Genomic DNA, 15,611 nt, shown 5'->3' with positions numbered 1-15,611 from the left:
GTATAGCAATCAGGACTGTTAAGGACGTGCTAAATTATTTTTTCTTGAATTTATTAACTTTCTTCCTTTTAGATTAAATTATAAGCGTTTTGATCACTGAGGAGGAACCTCGACGTAAATGCAGTTCATCTTTTTTGGCGCCAGAGATCAGCATAACGCGTTTTAAAATTTCATGCTAAGTTTGTCCTGCACGGCTTGCTGTAGTTGCCGGGTAGTGGAGGTCGGGCATGCTCGTGGAACATTCACTGCGAAATGCTATGCAAGCGCCGAAAAGACTGTGATTAACATGAAATTACCGAGAAATGTGCCACAAACTACTTTTTAAATTGCATCCCTGCTGAGCTGATAAGTCGCAAGTTGAGAAGAAGCGTGTATAAAAGACGAAGGAGCACAGAAAACTGTCCGTCCGTTTTGTCCTACAAAGGCGCCCAGAGTTTGACAGCGGCAGGACTTCACTGCGCAGGCCTGACGTTAGGTAAACTGCCGGAGGAAGACAGCAACCAAAGGACTACATGAAACAATAAAGACAGTCCTTTCAGTAGAGGGACGCCAGCTAAAACATGAGGAAAGACGTGAGGATACTACTTGTAGGGGAACGTAAGTAGCAGCTGTTTTTAATCCCGAAGCGGTTTGTTCCCACTTAGCTAAAATGCTAGTGAGTGAGCTAGAGGCTACAGCTAACAGATGCACTCAGTGAATCCCACAGTGTACCGTGCAGTGAGGGTTTGATTGGTGTATTCTACACTGTGTACGAATCACACACAGTGATCGTAAGTAATATTAAGTGTGTGAGTACAATACAAATCTATGGCTTTGGTTTCTATCTGGCGTTGATAGCCAATTAAGTATCACATGGTGCATGATGGCTATCTCACGAGTATTTCCATGTACTGCCATGTCTTGATACTCAGCACACTGCTTCTCATAACCAGACGTACCGTGAGGACGATGCTGCAGCAATCTGTAGGTTGAATAGTACAACATAACAACTCCCTGGTTGTAAATGGCTAAATGGGTCACGAAAAAGCTAATATGATAAGAGTTATAAATGAGGTATTCATTGCAGGCCGTTGCATTGGGTTTGATTTTACCCACTGAACTGGACATCATACAAACAAAAATCAACAGAAAGCAAAAGACCAGATGCTGTTGGTGATAATTTTCCTATTGATCAACTAATCGTGTCAGCTCTAGAGAAAAAAAATGTATATTAGACAGAATTATGGGTTTGTGATTAAGAGGATTTAAGAGGGCCCTGGTGTGAGGGCAGTATTAAGCTGAAAGGGAAACTGATCCCATCCTTCCTTAGCTGTGTTTCCCCTGGTCTATAAGTTCAATTTAAAGCATGTGTGTTGTCAGTACTATTTTTATTTCAAATGTGTCTATGCAGGGTGGCCTACATTGCTGCATTAGGCCTGTTGGTACCGACTTTTTGATAGAGCTGCAGCCAAAATACTGAGTGCCTACTTCAGTGTTGTGAAATTTGAGTTTGTTTGGGGGTGCTGTCACAGATAGACTGTCAAGACACTGAGGGGCCAGAGGTACTGCAAACTAAGGCTGCAAAGAAGGATTATTTTCATTAATGACTAGTCTGATGACTATTTTTACTTGATGAATGATTTGGTCCCTAAAATGTTGTTAGATTAGTCAAAGGAGACCATCACAATCTGTCCTATCATAGGTGTAATTTCAGCCCATATTTCTCCACCTTCTTTTATAGCTTTGCTCTGTACTGGAGTGGTCGTTTGAGAACTGTGGCTCTTGACAGCAGCTCTTCAACCTCTTCACCTACTCTTATCTGTGCCCTGTCACTTTATACTTTATCTGTGCCCTGTTACTTAATACATTACCCAGACCGCTCAGTAACGCTCATTCAACACATTCCAACAAGTTAATGACTCATTGTTAGATTGTAATAAAAATACTTTCCCTTTGCCCGTACAGCCAAGGTGGGGAAGACATCACTGATAATGTCTCTGGTCAGTGAAGAGTTTCCTGATGAGGTATGTATCAACAGCCAATCACATGATACATGTGGTAGCTAATACAATTGCATCCTGACCATGTACCTTGAATTTGGACTGTAGATTTGGCTGACAGTTGTTTGGATGTGTGAGGATCTTGAGGGTAAATATTTATTGAGGCTTCCTTGTTGTCAGAAGTTTGGATCATTGTATGCTGTCTTCCAGGTTCCTCTCCGAGCGGAGGAAATCACCATCCCAGCTGATGTCACCCCAGAGAGGGTGCCCACACACATTGTGGACTACTCAGGTAATCCTTACTCCATGTCAATAGGCATAGGTTCATTTGGCAACAGTAAGGCTTTATAACATGTAAACACTATACTTATGTGCCTTTTTAACACCTTTAGAGGCTGAACAGTCAGACGAGCAGCTGTACCAAGAAATATCAAAGGTTAGTTTGACTTTATTCTTACCCTCGTCTGGTCTTGTAATGTCTGTGCTCCATGTATTTCCTGTGTGCATCACAAGTTCATATTGCTATTTGTTCTTACAGGCAAACGTTATCTGCATAGTTTACTCAGTCAACAATAAGAAGTCCATTGAAAAGGTGAGCATGTTTTCTCTCTGTGCTCAGTGCAGTTCATCAAATACACATTTGCAGTATGTCTGGAATTTGAAACAGGATACTGCATATGATTATCATCCTAATCTGAGAAAATGAATTCGTGTTTGGCATGAATGTCTGCCTGGCTCCGGTGTTTGATGTTGTGCTTTACGCCGCTAGGTGACGAGCCACTGGATTCCCCTCATAAATGACAGGACAGACAAGGATAGCAGGTGTGTTCATGTCACTTAAATGCAGTTGTGTTTGTGTATATGTGTTTGTCTCCCTGTGGGTTGTGTCAGCCAGGCAGGTGTTGGTGGAAGTTTATTAAGCATTAAGCCACACTGTATGAACTATAAAGTCATAAGTCCAGTAGAAAACCCTGCAAACTCTCACATTAGAGAGGTTGCAATCAGAGAATTTTGAAATTTTTTCTTGAAACATGGCTTAAATGATGAATAGCCTGATTGTTGCACTTCTATAATGTAGTAATGAAAGGCTTCATTGCAGGGTGCCATTGATCCTTGTGGGGAACAAGTCGGACCTGGTGGAACACAGCAGCATGGAGACCATCCTTCCAATCATGAATCAATACCAGGATATTGAGACTTGTGTAGAAGTAAGGGATTGATACACACACACACACACACACACACACACACACACACACACACACACATATAAACCCTTTGGATCCATTGAGGCAGGCCTGTTTGGAGGTCTCAGAAGTAAACATTGATGAAGTACTTGAGAGTGAAGAATTGGCAAGTGAAATATGAAATCCAATACTAGCTGAGATTCTTCAGAGCGAGGATGGCTGTCTACAGGACAGATCGGCCCCTTGCTGCCCTTTGGCTGCCGTCCAGCTCTTGACTGAGTCATTAATAGATTTATATCACTGATCCCCGCGCTCCAAGGCCATGGCCTGCTGAGAGTGTGTTGAGGGGCTTGGAGAAAGTTGGCTTCTGTCTGCATTACTGTTAAATTCAAATTTCCCTCTGTCGCATGAGACAGCTCAGTCATGCCCTCCTCAGGCGGATTAGTTACAAGGTTAAAATAGGGGGATGAGGAGGACGTGAGAGAAGACACGTACAGAGTGGACAGTTGGAGCACAGTCACACAGCTGCTGAGTTAGGCTTGTGAGAGACACGTGAAGTATGTTTTACTGCTGGCTCAGTGTTCGACCAGGCTTGGATGAACTGTATGTCCTGCTTCTCTAAGTCACTTACATGCCTGGTTTATGTGTTTTAAACAAAAATAGCAGCATAGTAGCAAGTACTCTGTTATAAGTGAAAGTACTGCATTTAAATTCTCACATACATAATGGGAAAATCGTAAATGTAGTCACCCTGCAGCTGCAATGGGCTCTGTCAGTGTTACATTATTATATATTATACTGTAGGATTATTATCATTGATGCAGTAGCATGTAAGCTGCATTTTGGAGCTAATTTTACTTATTGTATTTGCAGCTGGATAGTTTAATTTCTTACAATGCATTGTATGTTTATATGCTCTTGATATGCTTTTAAAATATGCATGGTAACTTCAGCTGCCAAATACATTTAATTGAGTTAAAAATACGCATTTCCCAACAAAATGTAGTGGAGTAGAAGTGTTAGCATAAAATTACAATACTCAAGCAAAGTACAAGTACATCAGAATTGAAGTTAAGTACTGGACTTCAGTAAATGTGCTTACTTACTTTCCACCACTGTTGATCAGTCAGCCTCTGTTGACAGTTATATTGTTAACTTCATTAAGTTTTTGAGCAGCTGTAAAGGTGAAAGGCTCCAGAGTTGCTCTTGCTCAGTGCACTCTCTCTCTCTCTCACACACACACACACTTGTGCTCTCTTTTTTCCATCAGTGCTCTGCCAAAAATCTGAAGAACATTTCTGAGCTCTTCTACTACGCCCAGAAGGCTGTTCTCCACCCAACAGGACCCCTGTACTGCCCAGAGGAGAAAGAGGTGAGGTCTACACGGGTAGAACAAGCACAGTGTAATAGATAACATCAGTGAAGTCTGCATTTCATTTTGGTGTGCAGGTGTTGGGGCCGTGGTGTCGTGTCTAAAGGCCTTTTCTGAAGAATGACAAATGTGTAACAGCCAGCATTACACTAAATGAAATAGTTTAAAATGGTCATATTTTAAAGTTAGTTGTAATGTAATGACCTGATATGCTGTGTGAATGCTGCTTCTTTGTCAGTGTCATCATAAAATTCAGTGTACCCACCATTAGTAACGTTCATGAAAACATGACAGAGAATTGGTTCTTGATTAGTGTCTAAGCTACGATTACTCTCCAACATGAACATGGGTGTCTGTGTGTAAAAGGAAATATGGAGGACTAAAAAAGAAACTGGAGATGGTAGTGGGTTGTTTGGAGCTCACCAAGCAGCGAGCTTGAGCAGAAGCTCCACAAGCAGCTGGCAATAATCTATGAGGAGAGAAGAAGTTGGATTACTACATCCCTAAAGTCAGCTAACACAGTGATTCCTGCTGATTGAAATCTTTCTGCATTGAATAAGTGCACAGAAGCACCTAAATGATCACTTGTGTTTTTTGTATTACAGTTGAAGCCCTCTTGCATCAAGGCATTAACTAGAATCTTTAAAGTGTCAGACCTTGACAACGACGGCATCCTTAACGACAATGAGCTCAACTTCTTCCAGGTAATGTTTCCCGCTTAATGTTGTCACAACCAAAAAAATTTCCTTGGCAACATAAGAGTTGAAAATTGTTAAAGTTTTCATCACTAGCACAGCTTGGAGAGCCTGAGGCACACATCCATGTATCTCTTGTTGTGTATGTCTATAGAGGACGTGTTTCAATACACCACTGGCTCCTCAGGCCTTAGAGGATGTAAAGAATGTGGTCAGGAGGAACATGACAGATGGAGTCAAAGACAACGGACTCACACTCAAAGGTCAGACATTCTCTCCTCCCTCCTCCAACATGACTGATCCTTTCTCATGTCCCCTCAACAATCTTTCTTTTCTGCTTGTCTTCTTAGTATGTTTACAATTGCTGACTACTAAACCCATCCATTCTTCCATCATTGCCTCTTTATTTGCAGGCTTCCTGTTCCTTCACACCCTCTTCATACAGCGAGGCAGACATGAGACCACCTGGACTGTGCTTAGGAGGTTTGGTTATGACGATGACCTGGAGCTCACACAGGAATACCTGTTCCCCTTGTAAGTGCAGACTCTCAGGATCTTTGTGGAATTGTGTTTTTTATTTTATTTTGAAAGTATAGTTATGACAGGAAGTAGATAGATGTCTGAGCAGAACTTTCGTCTTGCTAAATCAGCAGGTTATTTCTTCCTTTGTCACTTTTGAAGGCAGCATCAGAAATGTTTGAGTCAGTGATGCTCAGTCGATGCTCCAGATCTTTCTGTTCAGTCACTGTTTGTGTCCATGTCCATGAATTGCAGGATAAAGATCCCCTCCGACTGCACCACAGAGCTAAACCACAACGCTTACCTCTTCCTCCAGAGTGTCTTTGACAAGCATGACAAAGTGAGTGGTTCAAAATGTTGAAGATTTAGAAATTCATTTTGCTTCCTTTTTAATAGCTTTGTTAATTTTTCAAATATGGTCATATTTTTTAAGGACGGCCAGTTATTGCTCTTACTTACAATATTTTTGCACATTTCCCCTGTTTTTTTTTGGGGGGGGGGGGTTGTGTGTTTTATGTCTAAATTTGTGTCGATGTATGTGCACTTGGCTTGATTCAGGACAGAGATTGCGCACTCTCGCCAGACGAGGTGAAGGACTTGTTTAAAGTGTTTCCCTACATGCCCTGGGGTCCCGATGTAAACAACACGGTTTGCACTAACGACCAGGGATGGATAACATACCAGGGATACCTCTCTCAGTGGACGTGAGTGTGGAATATATCTAATAATATACACACAGATGCACTTCCATTCCTATTTTAGTTTTACACAACCTGAATATATCCATACTTCTGTAGGACATTATGTAGAGTACACAGATCAGAATCATATTCATGTAAATCTCTCATAGCGTCATACTCATCATCACTTTCGTGTTTCCTGTGGTAGGTTAACAACATATCTAGATGTACAGCGAAGTTTGGAGTACTTAGGTTACCTTGGCTACTCTATTATCTATGAACAGGAGTCCCAAGCAGCTGCCATTACAGGTAAGAGAATCGAGTTCAACTGCAGATTAAAAAGAACAAGTAGTAAATAGTAACAGACACACTTGTGTTCAGAATGAGAGTGTGTAGTGTACTAACCAGTGCCTGTGTTGTTTGCTTTTTTGTGTAAAGTTTAATACGAAAGAAATGTATGAATTTCACTCCATGTTGCCATTGCTCATGTATGTATGTAAAAATTTGCATTCCCTATTCTTTCAGTGACGCGTAACAAGCGCATTGATCTGCAGAAGAAACAGACCCAACGCAGCGTCTTCCGCTGCAATGTCTTGGGGGCCCGGAGCAGTGGGAAGAGTGGCTTCCTCCAAGCATTCCTGGGCAAGAACCTGCAGGTCAGTGGAAATAATGGATGTAAAGTCTTTTAATCTCCCTTTAAACCACTGTTTTTAGTATCGTGTCTTGCTGGATTTTTCTGCACCAGCTGACTGCGTGTATGGTCAATGTGATGCACTGCTGTAATTACACAGCTCCATTCAGTGATATTACTAACGTGCAGCTCAGCAAGTTTGCATATATAACGTATTGCCCCAGCTGAGAATCTATATTGCTCATAGACAGTATCATCAGGAAAAGAATTAGCGAATGGGTGGCAGGTTAGGTGTGCCTCATTAATTAACATGGCGATCTTGCCAGGTTAAAAGAAAGCCACCTTTGTGACATTGAAAACGCTGTCTTTGGGCTCCAAACATCTCGCTAACCCGTTCATTTCACTTTGTAGTACAACGCTCAGTTTCTAAACATGTCAATAGTGTTGATGGGTGTCTGTTATTGACCTTGTTTATTATCCACCACAGGGACAGAGGCGGATTAGAGAGGACCACAAGTCCTTCTATGCCATCAGCACGACCTATGTTTATGGTCAGGAGAAGTACCTGCTGGTAAGAGCCATTCAGTCACCATCTGATGTTTGGATTACTCTTACATAATCTGGGTGTACTACATTTTACTGTGTATTAGCATTAGTAATGTGCAAAACATTAATCCCTCCATCTGCACACTCTGTTTCTCTCTCTCTCTCTCTCTCTCTCTCTCTCTCTCTCTCCTTTCTCTTTCACTACAAGCTCCATGAGGTGATGCCGGACTTTGACTTCCTGTCGGAGGCAGACCTAGCATGTGATGTGGTCTGCCTGGTGTATGACATCAACAATCCACGCTCTTTTGAATACTGTGCCAAAGTGTACAAGGTATGTTTCAGATGATGGAAAAAGGCTCATCAGATTCACTAAAGCCTCTCAGGCCTGCGACAGTCTAACTGATAACATTGAACGATTGTGTTTGGCAGCAATATTTCATAGACAGTAAAACGCCATGCGTGGTGATTGCCGCCAAGTCGGACCTGCACGAAACACGGCAGCACTACAGCCTCTCACCACAGGAGTTCTGTCGTAAACACAAGCTCCACCCACCTCAGCCGTTCACATGCAACACAACCGACGCACCGAACAAAGACATCTACACCAGACTCACCACCATGGCCATGTATCCGTGAGTATTGAAACTCGTTGTGGTCTTATGGTTTATGTTTCCTATGGATTTCCTCTTTTACCACTCCCCTGGATGTTTGTGTCAGGCAGTGACATTTTGCTCTTACTATTTAGAGGTTACAGCGTGGGAAAATGAATGAAAACCACCATCTACCTATATACTGTGTAACATGTAAACTTTGGACTCCTCCGGACACTCAGTCAGTAGATGAGGACTGTTTGACTTTATAGGGTGTCTTAACTTCTCAAAGCTTTCTGATCAGATTAGATTTTCAGAGTAGATTAATTAGCACTAAATCTCATTTTAGCTGCTGCTCTCTAGGACGTCAGTAGTAAGGCTTTGATATAAAGAAAAGTGCTGAGAGGTGAGTCCAGACTTAACAAGGAGTAAATTCATCTGCTCATTTAGGGTGACTTCTGGATCAGACTGAATAGATGATTCAGAAACTAGTTGTCTAAGATGTCAGCCAAGATACTCCGATACTTATTTCAACATGTTTCAAGTTTTCATGCATTATATGAATTATTTGTATTATTTGTCAAAGTGTAAGCTGAGCTAATCCTCAAGTCTTGAAACTGCTCTATTCCCTTCACTCAAGCAGCGAATGTTTCCCATTTAACTGGAAAAAAAGTTAACGATAGAAAAATGTCCAGTAGCATAAAGTGTGCGGTGCATAGCTGAAATACTGCGTCTTTAGTACTTGTACGATGTCTTCACTTCTGTATACTTCCAACAGCTCACTGCAATCTCTAAAAACTCTTTCCTTTTTCATTACTTGCTCTTATTGTATATATCATGTTAGCAAATCACAAATTATGAATCATGTTTTCCTCTTTTTTTTGTGATGTGGTGCCACTGATTAGCAGCTGTTGCTGATTGTTATCATGGAAACATGGCTGTTAGTACTGACTTAGCCTGACGTGAGGGTAACTAACTTTTCAGGCTTAAAGCAAGTCACTTTATTTTTGTAAAACTGTATAACTTAGAAAAAGAAAAAGAATCTCTCATTGAAAAAGGCCCGTTGTGTTTTTTGTTAGTGGTGGTTTGATGCTTTATGTTCATAAAGTGGTTGTGGTTACTGTTTGGGGAAACTGGTCACAGAAACGTTCCAGTGGTCAGAATTAGACGACAGATTTTGAGCTTTTGCATTTTGCAATGAATTTATCACCCTGAAATTGTTTGGCTGTTGTGACTGTTCCCTTTCTTTCTATATGATATGTCTCTCCTCATGTCTCCCTTGTGTTTATTCTCCATTAAGCTTTATGCTTTGTAGTTCATTATAGATGCTTCCTTGTCAATACTTTTGTTTACTTTGAGTTAAGGAGGTAAAGGTAAATGGCAGCTGTGCAGAGTATGTATTCTCATTACTCAGGTGCTTTGATGTAGCCTAGTGATAAAACAAAGTTGAAGTTTTCATCCTGGCTTTGGCCTCCTCCTCCTCCTCCTCCTCCTCTGTGTGTGTTGTTTGGTGCGTGCTGTTTTTGTACTGTGGTGAATACACGCATTTTTGTGTGTCTTTCCGCAGCCACGCCCGTCTCCGCTGCATGTGCGCCTGCAACAGGTGCACCTATTGCCTGTGTCAGAACCTCCTCAAGTCGGAGCTGCTGCGCAGTATTAAGGCCCAACTCCGCAGGGTCGTTTTCAACAGGTTCATTCGTAGAATAAGATCTAGTGTTTTAACATAGACTCATTCCTCCTCTCTGTGTCTCCTATCCTCGGGTTGGACCTCCAGGATGGGTCACAGAGAGGCTCCTTTTTCACCCAAGCTCTCTAACACTGGTGATGGTGACAGCTCCTCTGCTTTCCTTCAGTGCTCGCCAGTGGTCAGGTTTACACTGCATATCCACCGCAGGGAAAGGGGGATGTTAAAAGTGATTAAACTGGTGGTGGTGATACCTCGTGCCAAAACATGTTGTTTAAATGAATAGTAAAGTCTTCCATTTGAGTTGCTCGATTATGTGAAAATATTTTCTGTGGTGGTTACTCTGAGGGGGGAGATTTCTCCATTAGCTTGCCACTATGTTGCAGCATCGATGTCACCTGTAGGATTATCTGTTGTGATCAGCTGCACCTCAGCAGAGTGATACTTGTTGACAAAGAGCGATCTTTGGTTGTATGTTCAAAGTTATTCCTTTTCACCAAAAGATCAACCATCTGTCCTGGAGGTCATTATTTCAGCTGATTCGTTGATATTTCCAAACTTACAAACCAGAACTCAGTTCTTTAGAAATTTACCATCTATCCAGTAGCGAATCACAAAACATCTTTAGTTGAAAAGGAGCTCCTAACTTGCCGAGTGAGGAAAAACATCTACAAATAAGGTGTCAGTCTGAACTGTCAGACTGTCAGTTGGACGGTTCCTTAAGTATTTTAGCTCTAAAAGTAGCTCTTCAGTCTGAGAGAAGTTGAAGGTTGAGAACTGAGGGATTACATTTTTGATTCATTTCATTCTTATTTACTTAATTTGATTTCAATTTTATTTGCATTTTAATTTTTCCCTTGTGGTAAGATGAGACACTTCTGGAGCACGACCATATGTTATTTTACACCCACATCAATAGTGAGCTGCGATTTAATTCACTTCCTTTGTCATATACCTAAACCCATCAGTCACGTTAGGTGTCTTGGTCTCTGCTCCAGCTCCAGCCAGCCCACGCGCTCTCTGTACAGTTTGACAAAGGGAAGTGTGACCATGCTGTGGCAGCTAACACACGGGCTGCTGGCCAGGCAGGTGACAGTGTGTCTGAAACAGTGTGAGAAATGCATGTTTGTGCAGTGCAAACTTTACTCATAATACTGACCCCTGTAACATGAACATGCTGTAAAAATAGACACAGAAATTGAATTTCAGAGGCATACATACATTTTTGTATTTTGGATAGCTCTGGGTAGTTGATATTTATATTTGCATATCTGCAAAACTAACTGTAAAACACCAGATCCATGTGTTCAGCCAGTGCCGACAAAATAAAGTCCAATTATAAGGCACTTATATAGAAGTTTTCAGTTTAGATAAACAGTGACCACTTTCCTTTAGCGTTGTGGTTCCTCTCTCCTGTCCTGCAGTGGATATGCAAACTGTAAATCTTGACCTACAAGCAAATAATTTTCACAGAAAAATTAGAGAAATGCAACCATTTTCTTTGGTTTGTGCTTCAAACTGAAAACCTCATTGAAGTCTGCATATCTGCATGTTTGCCATGTGATTTCCTTTCACTCACATGAAAGTGTTCAAATTCTTGCTGTCTTTTAATTTCTTTATGGTCCAAACCTTCATCAGTTATCAAAGAGTGCTGAAGTGATTATCTGTGTTGTTTTCAGTCCCTCTTTGTCTCCTTATTTCTGTTTTTAACTGAAGTCTACACATACAGGAGACACTTTATTTTGAAAAGCAGAGGTCTTATACTATTTGCATCCCTCCTGTGCATATACTAAACAAACAGCTGCTTTTCACTTGTTCTCCTGTGGGTTGAGACTCATTACGTTTAACGGGCTAATGTTTAACTTCAAATGTGTTCCTTTGATGTTTAAATTGATTGTATTACACTGCACCAATCACCCTGTCATGTCATTTCATCCTGTTTTTCCCTATCTTGTATTTCTTGTCTTTGTGTTTTTCCCTTTCCTCTATAGGTGTTCAGACACATATTTTTGGCTGCCCCTCTTCCTCTTCATTTTGCACATTATCACCCTTTGCTAATCTGCCTGCTGTTATGTTGCATGGCTCACCTTCCCCCTCTCTGGGTAACCAAAGGCTTGCCTCGGCCCTTGACAAAATATTTCTATCTACTGGCAGCGGGTAAAAGGTTTCTTATCTGTCCATCTGTGCAGTGATGACAGCTTGGTGTTTAAGATGGGGAAGCTTTATTGAACTACAATGCAAGGTTTGAATGGCTGTCTAGGGTGTTAGATTGGGCAGAAGTGCTTTGTGTGTTTGCTGAATTTGGCAAATAAGTGATTTTCTTTTTAATTTTTTTAGCCCAAAGCCCAACAATGGCAAACAAGGCAGGGCTTCTGGTCATCATGGACCCAGGCTGAGCAATGTGCTGTAGTGTTGCATCCAGCACTAACCCTTTGTGTTGATGCTTGTTTAATCTCTGGGAGTGTTTGACACTATTAATAGTATGACACTTAACGGGCCAACCCACCACATTGAATGCCCAACATGTTTCTGAAAAGTGGGTTGATTGACTGGGTTAAGCATCAGGCCACTTGAGGAACTTGAATTTAAAGGAAGGGAATAAATAAGTCTCATCGGTTTGCACTTTAATTTGTTATTGTAATTGTTTAATTTGTAATCAGAATTCAAGTACGTAACAACTGCCATCCACTGTCTGAAAAAGATGTGAGAGCATAATCAGCAGCAGAGGAAGTAGAAAAGAAGACAAACTGATTGAAGACAAATTGGAGATGTTTCCAAAGAAACTGGAAGCAGACATTTATTTTATTTCTTATTTTTCCCTTTTTAAAATGGCTCAACATTTCCAGTCTGGCTGCCATGCGGTGTGTATAGTATGCGGTGTGTGTGTGTGTCTGTGTGTGTATGTAGCTTTTTTCAGTCATTGTTTGAAGTGTGTGGTGATATTTGACCAGGTATGCAGTCATGGTTGAGCTTGTGCTTCAAGGGTTTGGGTGATGACTGAAGTTTTCAGGCTGGGTAGAGCTGGGTGATATGGATGAAACTGGATATCAGTAGTTTCCACTTCATATTAAGTATCTCCCAGCTCCACCTTCTGTAGCTGACTATATGTGAGCACACCACGGGGAACTGTGTGACTGGGCGTGTGTGTGTATGGAAGGCCGCTGGGCTGGGTGGAGGCTGTGGGGGGCTACCTGCTGTCAGAGGAGGATTTCAGCCTGACACAGCAGGTTTCAGCTGTCTCCAGCGTGGAGGGGTCCATCTTTATGGAGGCCTCTGCTGAGCACCTTATTCCCTCAGAAAGGTAAAGGCAGAAACCACATCCATAGAGAGAAGGATGCTATATTTTAATCATGTGGATGGAGCGGCGACACTGTGGTGGATAAGTTCAACTATCCCCTGTTCAGCAACACGTTGTCAATAGTGTAATGGCCAATGTTAGTATTTATGTCCTGAAGCGTTATAGAGAAACTTATTGGAGTCTTTATAGAAACAGTTGTGGAGGTGAGTTTGAGAGGAAGATCAATATCACTGAACCTAGTTAGCTTAGCTTAACACCAGGAAATAGGGCGAAACAGCAGCATTTTATGGTGACGTATGTGCAGGACTATTTTTTTTGACTGGGAGCGGTAACTTCCTGGAAGGGGCTCCTGCTCAGAGCCCAGAAATAATCCTCCTGTCTCTAATCTTTGTGCTAAGCTAAGCTAGCCGGCAGTTGGCTGTAGCCCTATTTCATATATTTAATGGACAGATATGAGAGTGATGGTGATCTTCTCTGCTAACGTTCCTGCATAGGTCTTTTATAGGTCTTCTAGGTCTTTTTCTCTTCCCAGTAAAGGGAGCATGAGGGACCTGTGGGAAAGATGTTTAAAGCTGGTTTCTCTCCTGATCCTACCGGAGTATGAGGGTACCGGGGCGTGTGTTGTAGGTTTAGCTGTAGAACAGTCAGAGATGAGCCTACATCAGCTGCTGGAAGGATTCAATTTAAAGGTCAAAACTGCTGTTGAAGCTAATATAAATCACTTTAATTTCCCTTTTTTTACACTTTGCTGTCTCCTTTTTTTCATTGCTTGCTTTTATTGCAGTCTGCATAGTTTCCCAGTCTTTGATCAGCTGGATCTGTGTTTGGTAGGGCAGGTGTTAACCCAATTTTAATAATCCATTTTATATTTTTTAGTATTTAGTATTTTAGTTCTCTGCCTCCCAGTGCGAATCAGAGCAGCTCCTCCTCATGGTCCAAAACCTGTCCTCCTTTTCAGCCAACTGCTTTTATTCTCCTTTCCTGTTCCCAAAACCAAAAGTAAACCAAATGTCCAGAGAAAGCATTTGTTCCTGTTTCAAGATGGTATCACAGAGCACTGATATTTGTCATCCATTGTCCTGATTTAAAGAGTTTCATGCAGAGAGCACATGACTTTGTCTGGTCATTTGGCGACTCATCCCACTGTGGTTTTAACAATGTGGAGGGAAAAATAGTGCCTCAGCACTAATCATGTTAGATGCTTTTTGCTCCTGACCTGCTCCCGTCTCTTGCTTCCTCTCACAGGCACATGGCTCAGGCAGACCTGAAGAACTCCACCTTCTGGCTGAGAGCGAGCGTTGGTGCCACAGTGTGTGCCGTGCTGGGCTTCGCTATGTACAGAGCACTTCTCAAACAGCGGTGATCAGACAGCATGAGACAGATACTTCGTCCCCCTGGTCCCTCTGTTGACTTTGCCCCTTCCTTCCTACCTGAAAGACTCAAAAGACTGGCTGACCAACCAACCGGGCCCATCGCCTCAGCCCCCAACTCCACCTCATCCCCTTCCCACGAAACAACCAAGAAGCAAATGAACAAAATCATCGGTACATTTTATATGCATTTGAAAACAGAGTGTGGCTTAGGTTTTTTTTTTTTGTGGGGAAAGGAGCTTTTGAAATATCACTTGTCCATTGGTCAATTTGTAAATGCTGACATTCTGTGATCTGTTGGTCTAGTCTAGTTCAGGTCAGACAATACTAGTCACTGGATGTTTTCAGCTGATCCAGTCCTCTTTTTTTCTCAGGTCAGTATTATTAGATAGATGGTTGGAGACCAGAGAGAGGCAGCCATATTCAGAAACACCACAAAGGGACTTGAATCTGTTTATAGATGTGTATATGCAGTATATTATGTATGTATTCCTCAACAACTTTAGGATTGGACTCGTAGACAGCATCACAAGCCAGAAGCCACACCTACAGGAGGTGTTAGCGCTAACACTAGAAAGGTCATGGATGTCATGCACTTGTTTATTTTTTGTGTTAATTTATTAACCTGTTTCTTTGTTTTCTTGTCTGTTTTGAGTGCACTGCATGAAACAGATGGAGGGATTTACATTTTCCATGTATTTTTGTATTTAGCACTATCAAAGCTGTCCTAATGACTTTCTGCTTCTGTTTTTAATTTTCTGGTTTTCAAATAGAGCTTTGTCCCTCATTATATTTTTATCAAGTTAGAGGCACCATAGAGCAAGAGATTATGCTATTAACAACAGCCATTCAGCACACCTCTCCCACCTTAAAAACTATGAAAGTGTTTCTTCTCATTCTTCTGTTTTTCAGCATTTACAATAAAGTCAAGAAAAATATCTGGCACAGCTGTTTGTGCGTGTTATTGGGTGACATGACAGCTAATTTAACAGCAACATGGAAAATCAAATTGTTTTAAATATCTGTAATAAATGACAATTTACACCCAATGATGTCTCTG

At 41.6% G+C, this 15,611-nt stretch overlaps 1 protein-coding gene across 4 annotated transcripts; it reads left to right on the top strand.

The window, feature by feature from the left end:
- Positions 1-202: 202 nt before the first annotated feature.
- On the top strand, positions 203-15,602 carry rhot1a (ras homolog family member T1a). Of its 4 annotated transcripts, none has more exons than XM_076752374.1 (21): positions 203-597; positions 1,945-2,003; positions 2,190-2,271; positions 2,372-2,415; positions 2,518-2,571; positions 2,749-2,801; positions 3,079-3,187; positions 4,437-4,538; positions 5,144-5,242; positions 5,388-5,496; positions 5,647-5,767; positions 6,008-6,092; positions 6,311-6,456; positions 6,641-6,741; positions 6,958-7,088; positions 7,551-7,634; positions 7,818-7,940; positions 8,039-8,241; positions 9,767-9,889; positions 13,041-13,184; positions 14,427-15,592. In XM_076752374.1, the coding sequence occupies exons 1-21, from the start codon at positions 561-563 to the stop codon at positions 14,542-14,544; spliced, it is 2,127 nt and encodes a 708-aa protein (XP_076608489.1). In that variant the 5' UTR covers positions 203-560; the 3' UTR covers positions 14,545-15,592. The 4 variants fall into 4 exon arrangements, with proteins under 4 accessions (XP_076608489.1, XP_076608490.1, XP_076608487.1 ...); XM_076752375.1 differs by lacking the exons at positions 13,041-13,184; positions 14,427-15,592 and adding exons at positions 10,882-10,968; positions 11,875-12,053; XM_076752372.1 differs by lacking the exon at positions 13,041-13,184 and having other exon boundaries at positions 14,427-15,598.
- The last annotated feature ends 9 nt before the right edge of the window (positions 15,603-15,611 follow it).

The sequence above is a fragment of the Chaetodon auriga genome, chromosome 16 (genome assembly GCF_051107435.1).
Source record: "Chaetodon auriga isolate fChaAug3 chromosome 16, fChaAug3.hap1, whole genome shotgun sequence".
NCBI classification, from domain to species: Eukaryota; Metazoa; Chordata; class Actinopteri; order Chaetodontiformes; family Chaetodontidae; genus Chaetodon; species Chaetodon auriga.
Note: the sequence above shows the minus strand (reverse complement) of the source record. Positions and strands in the feature narration are given on the sequence as shown.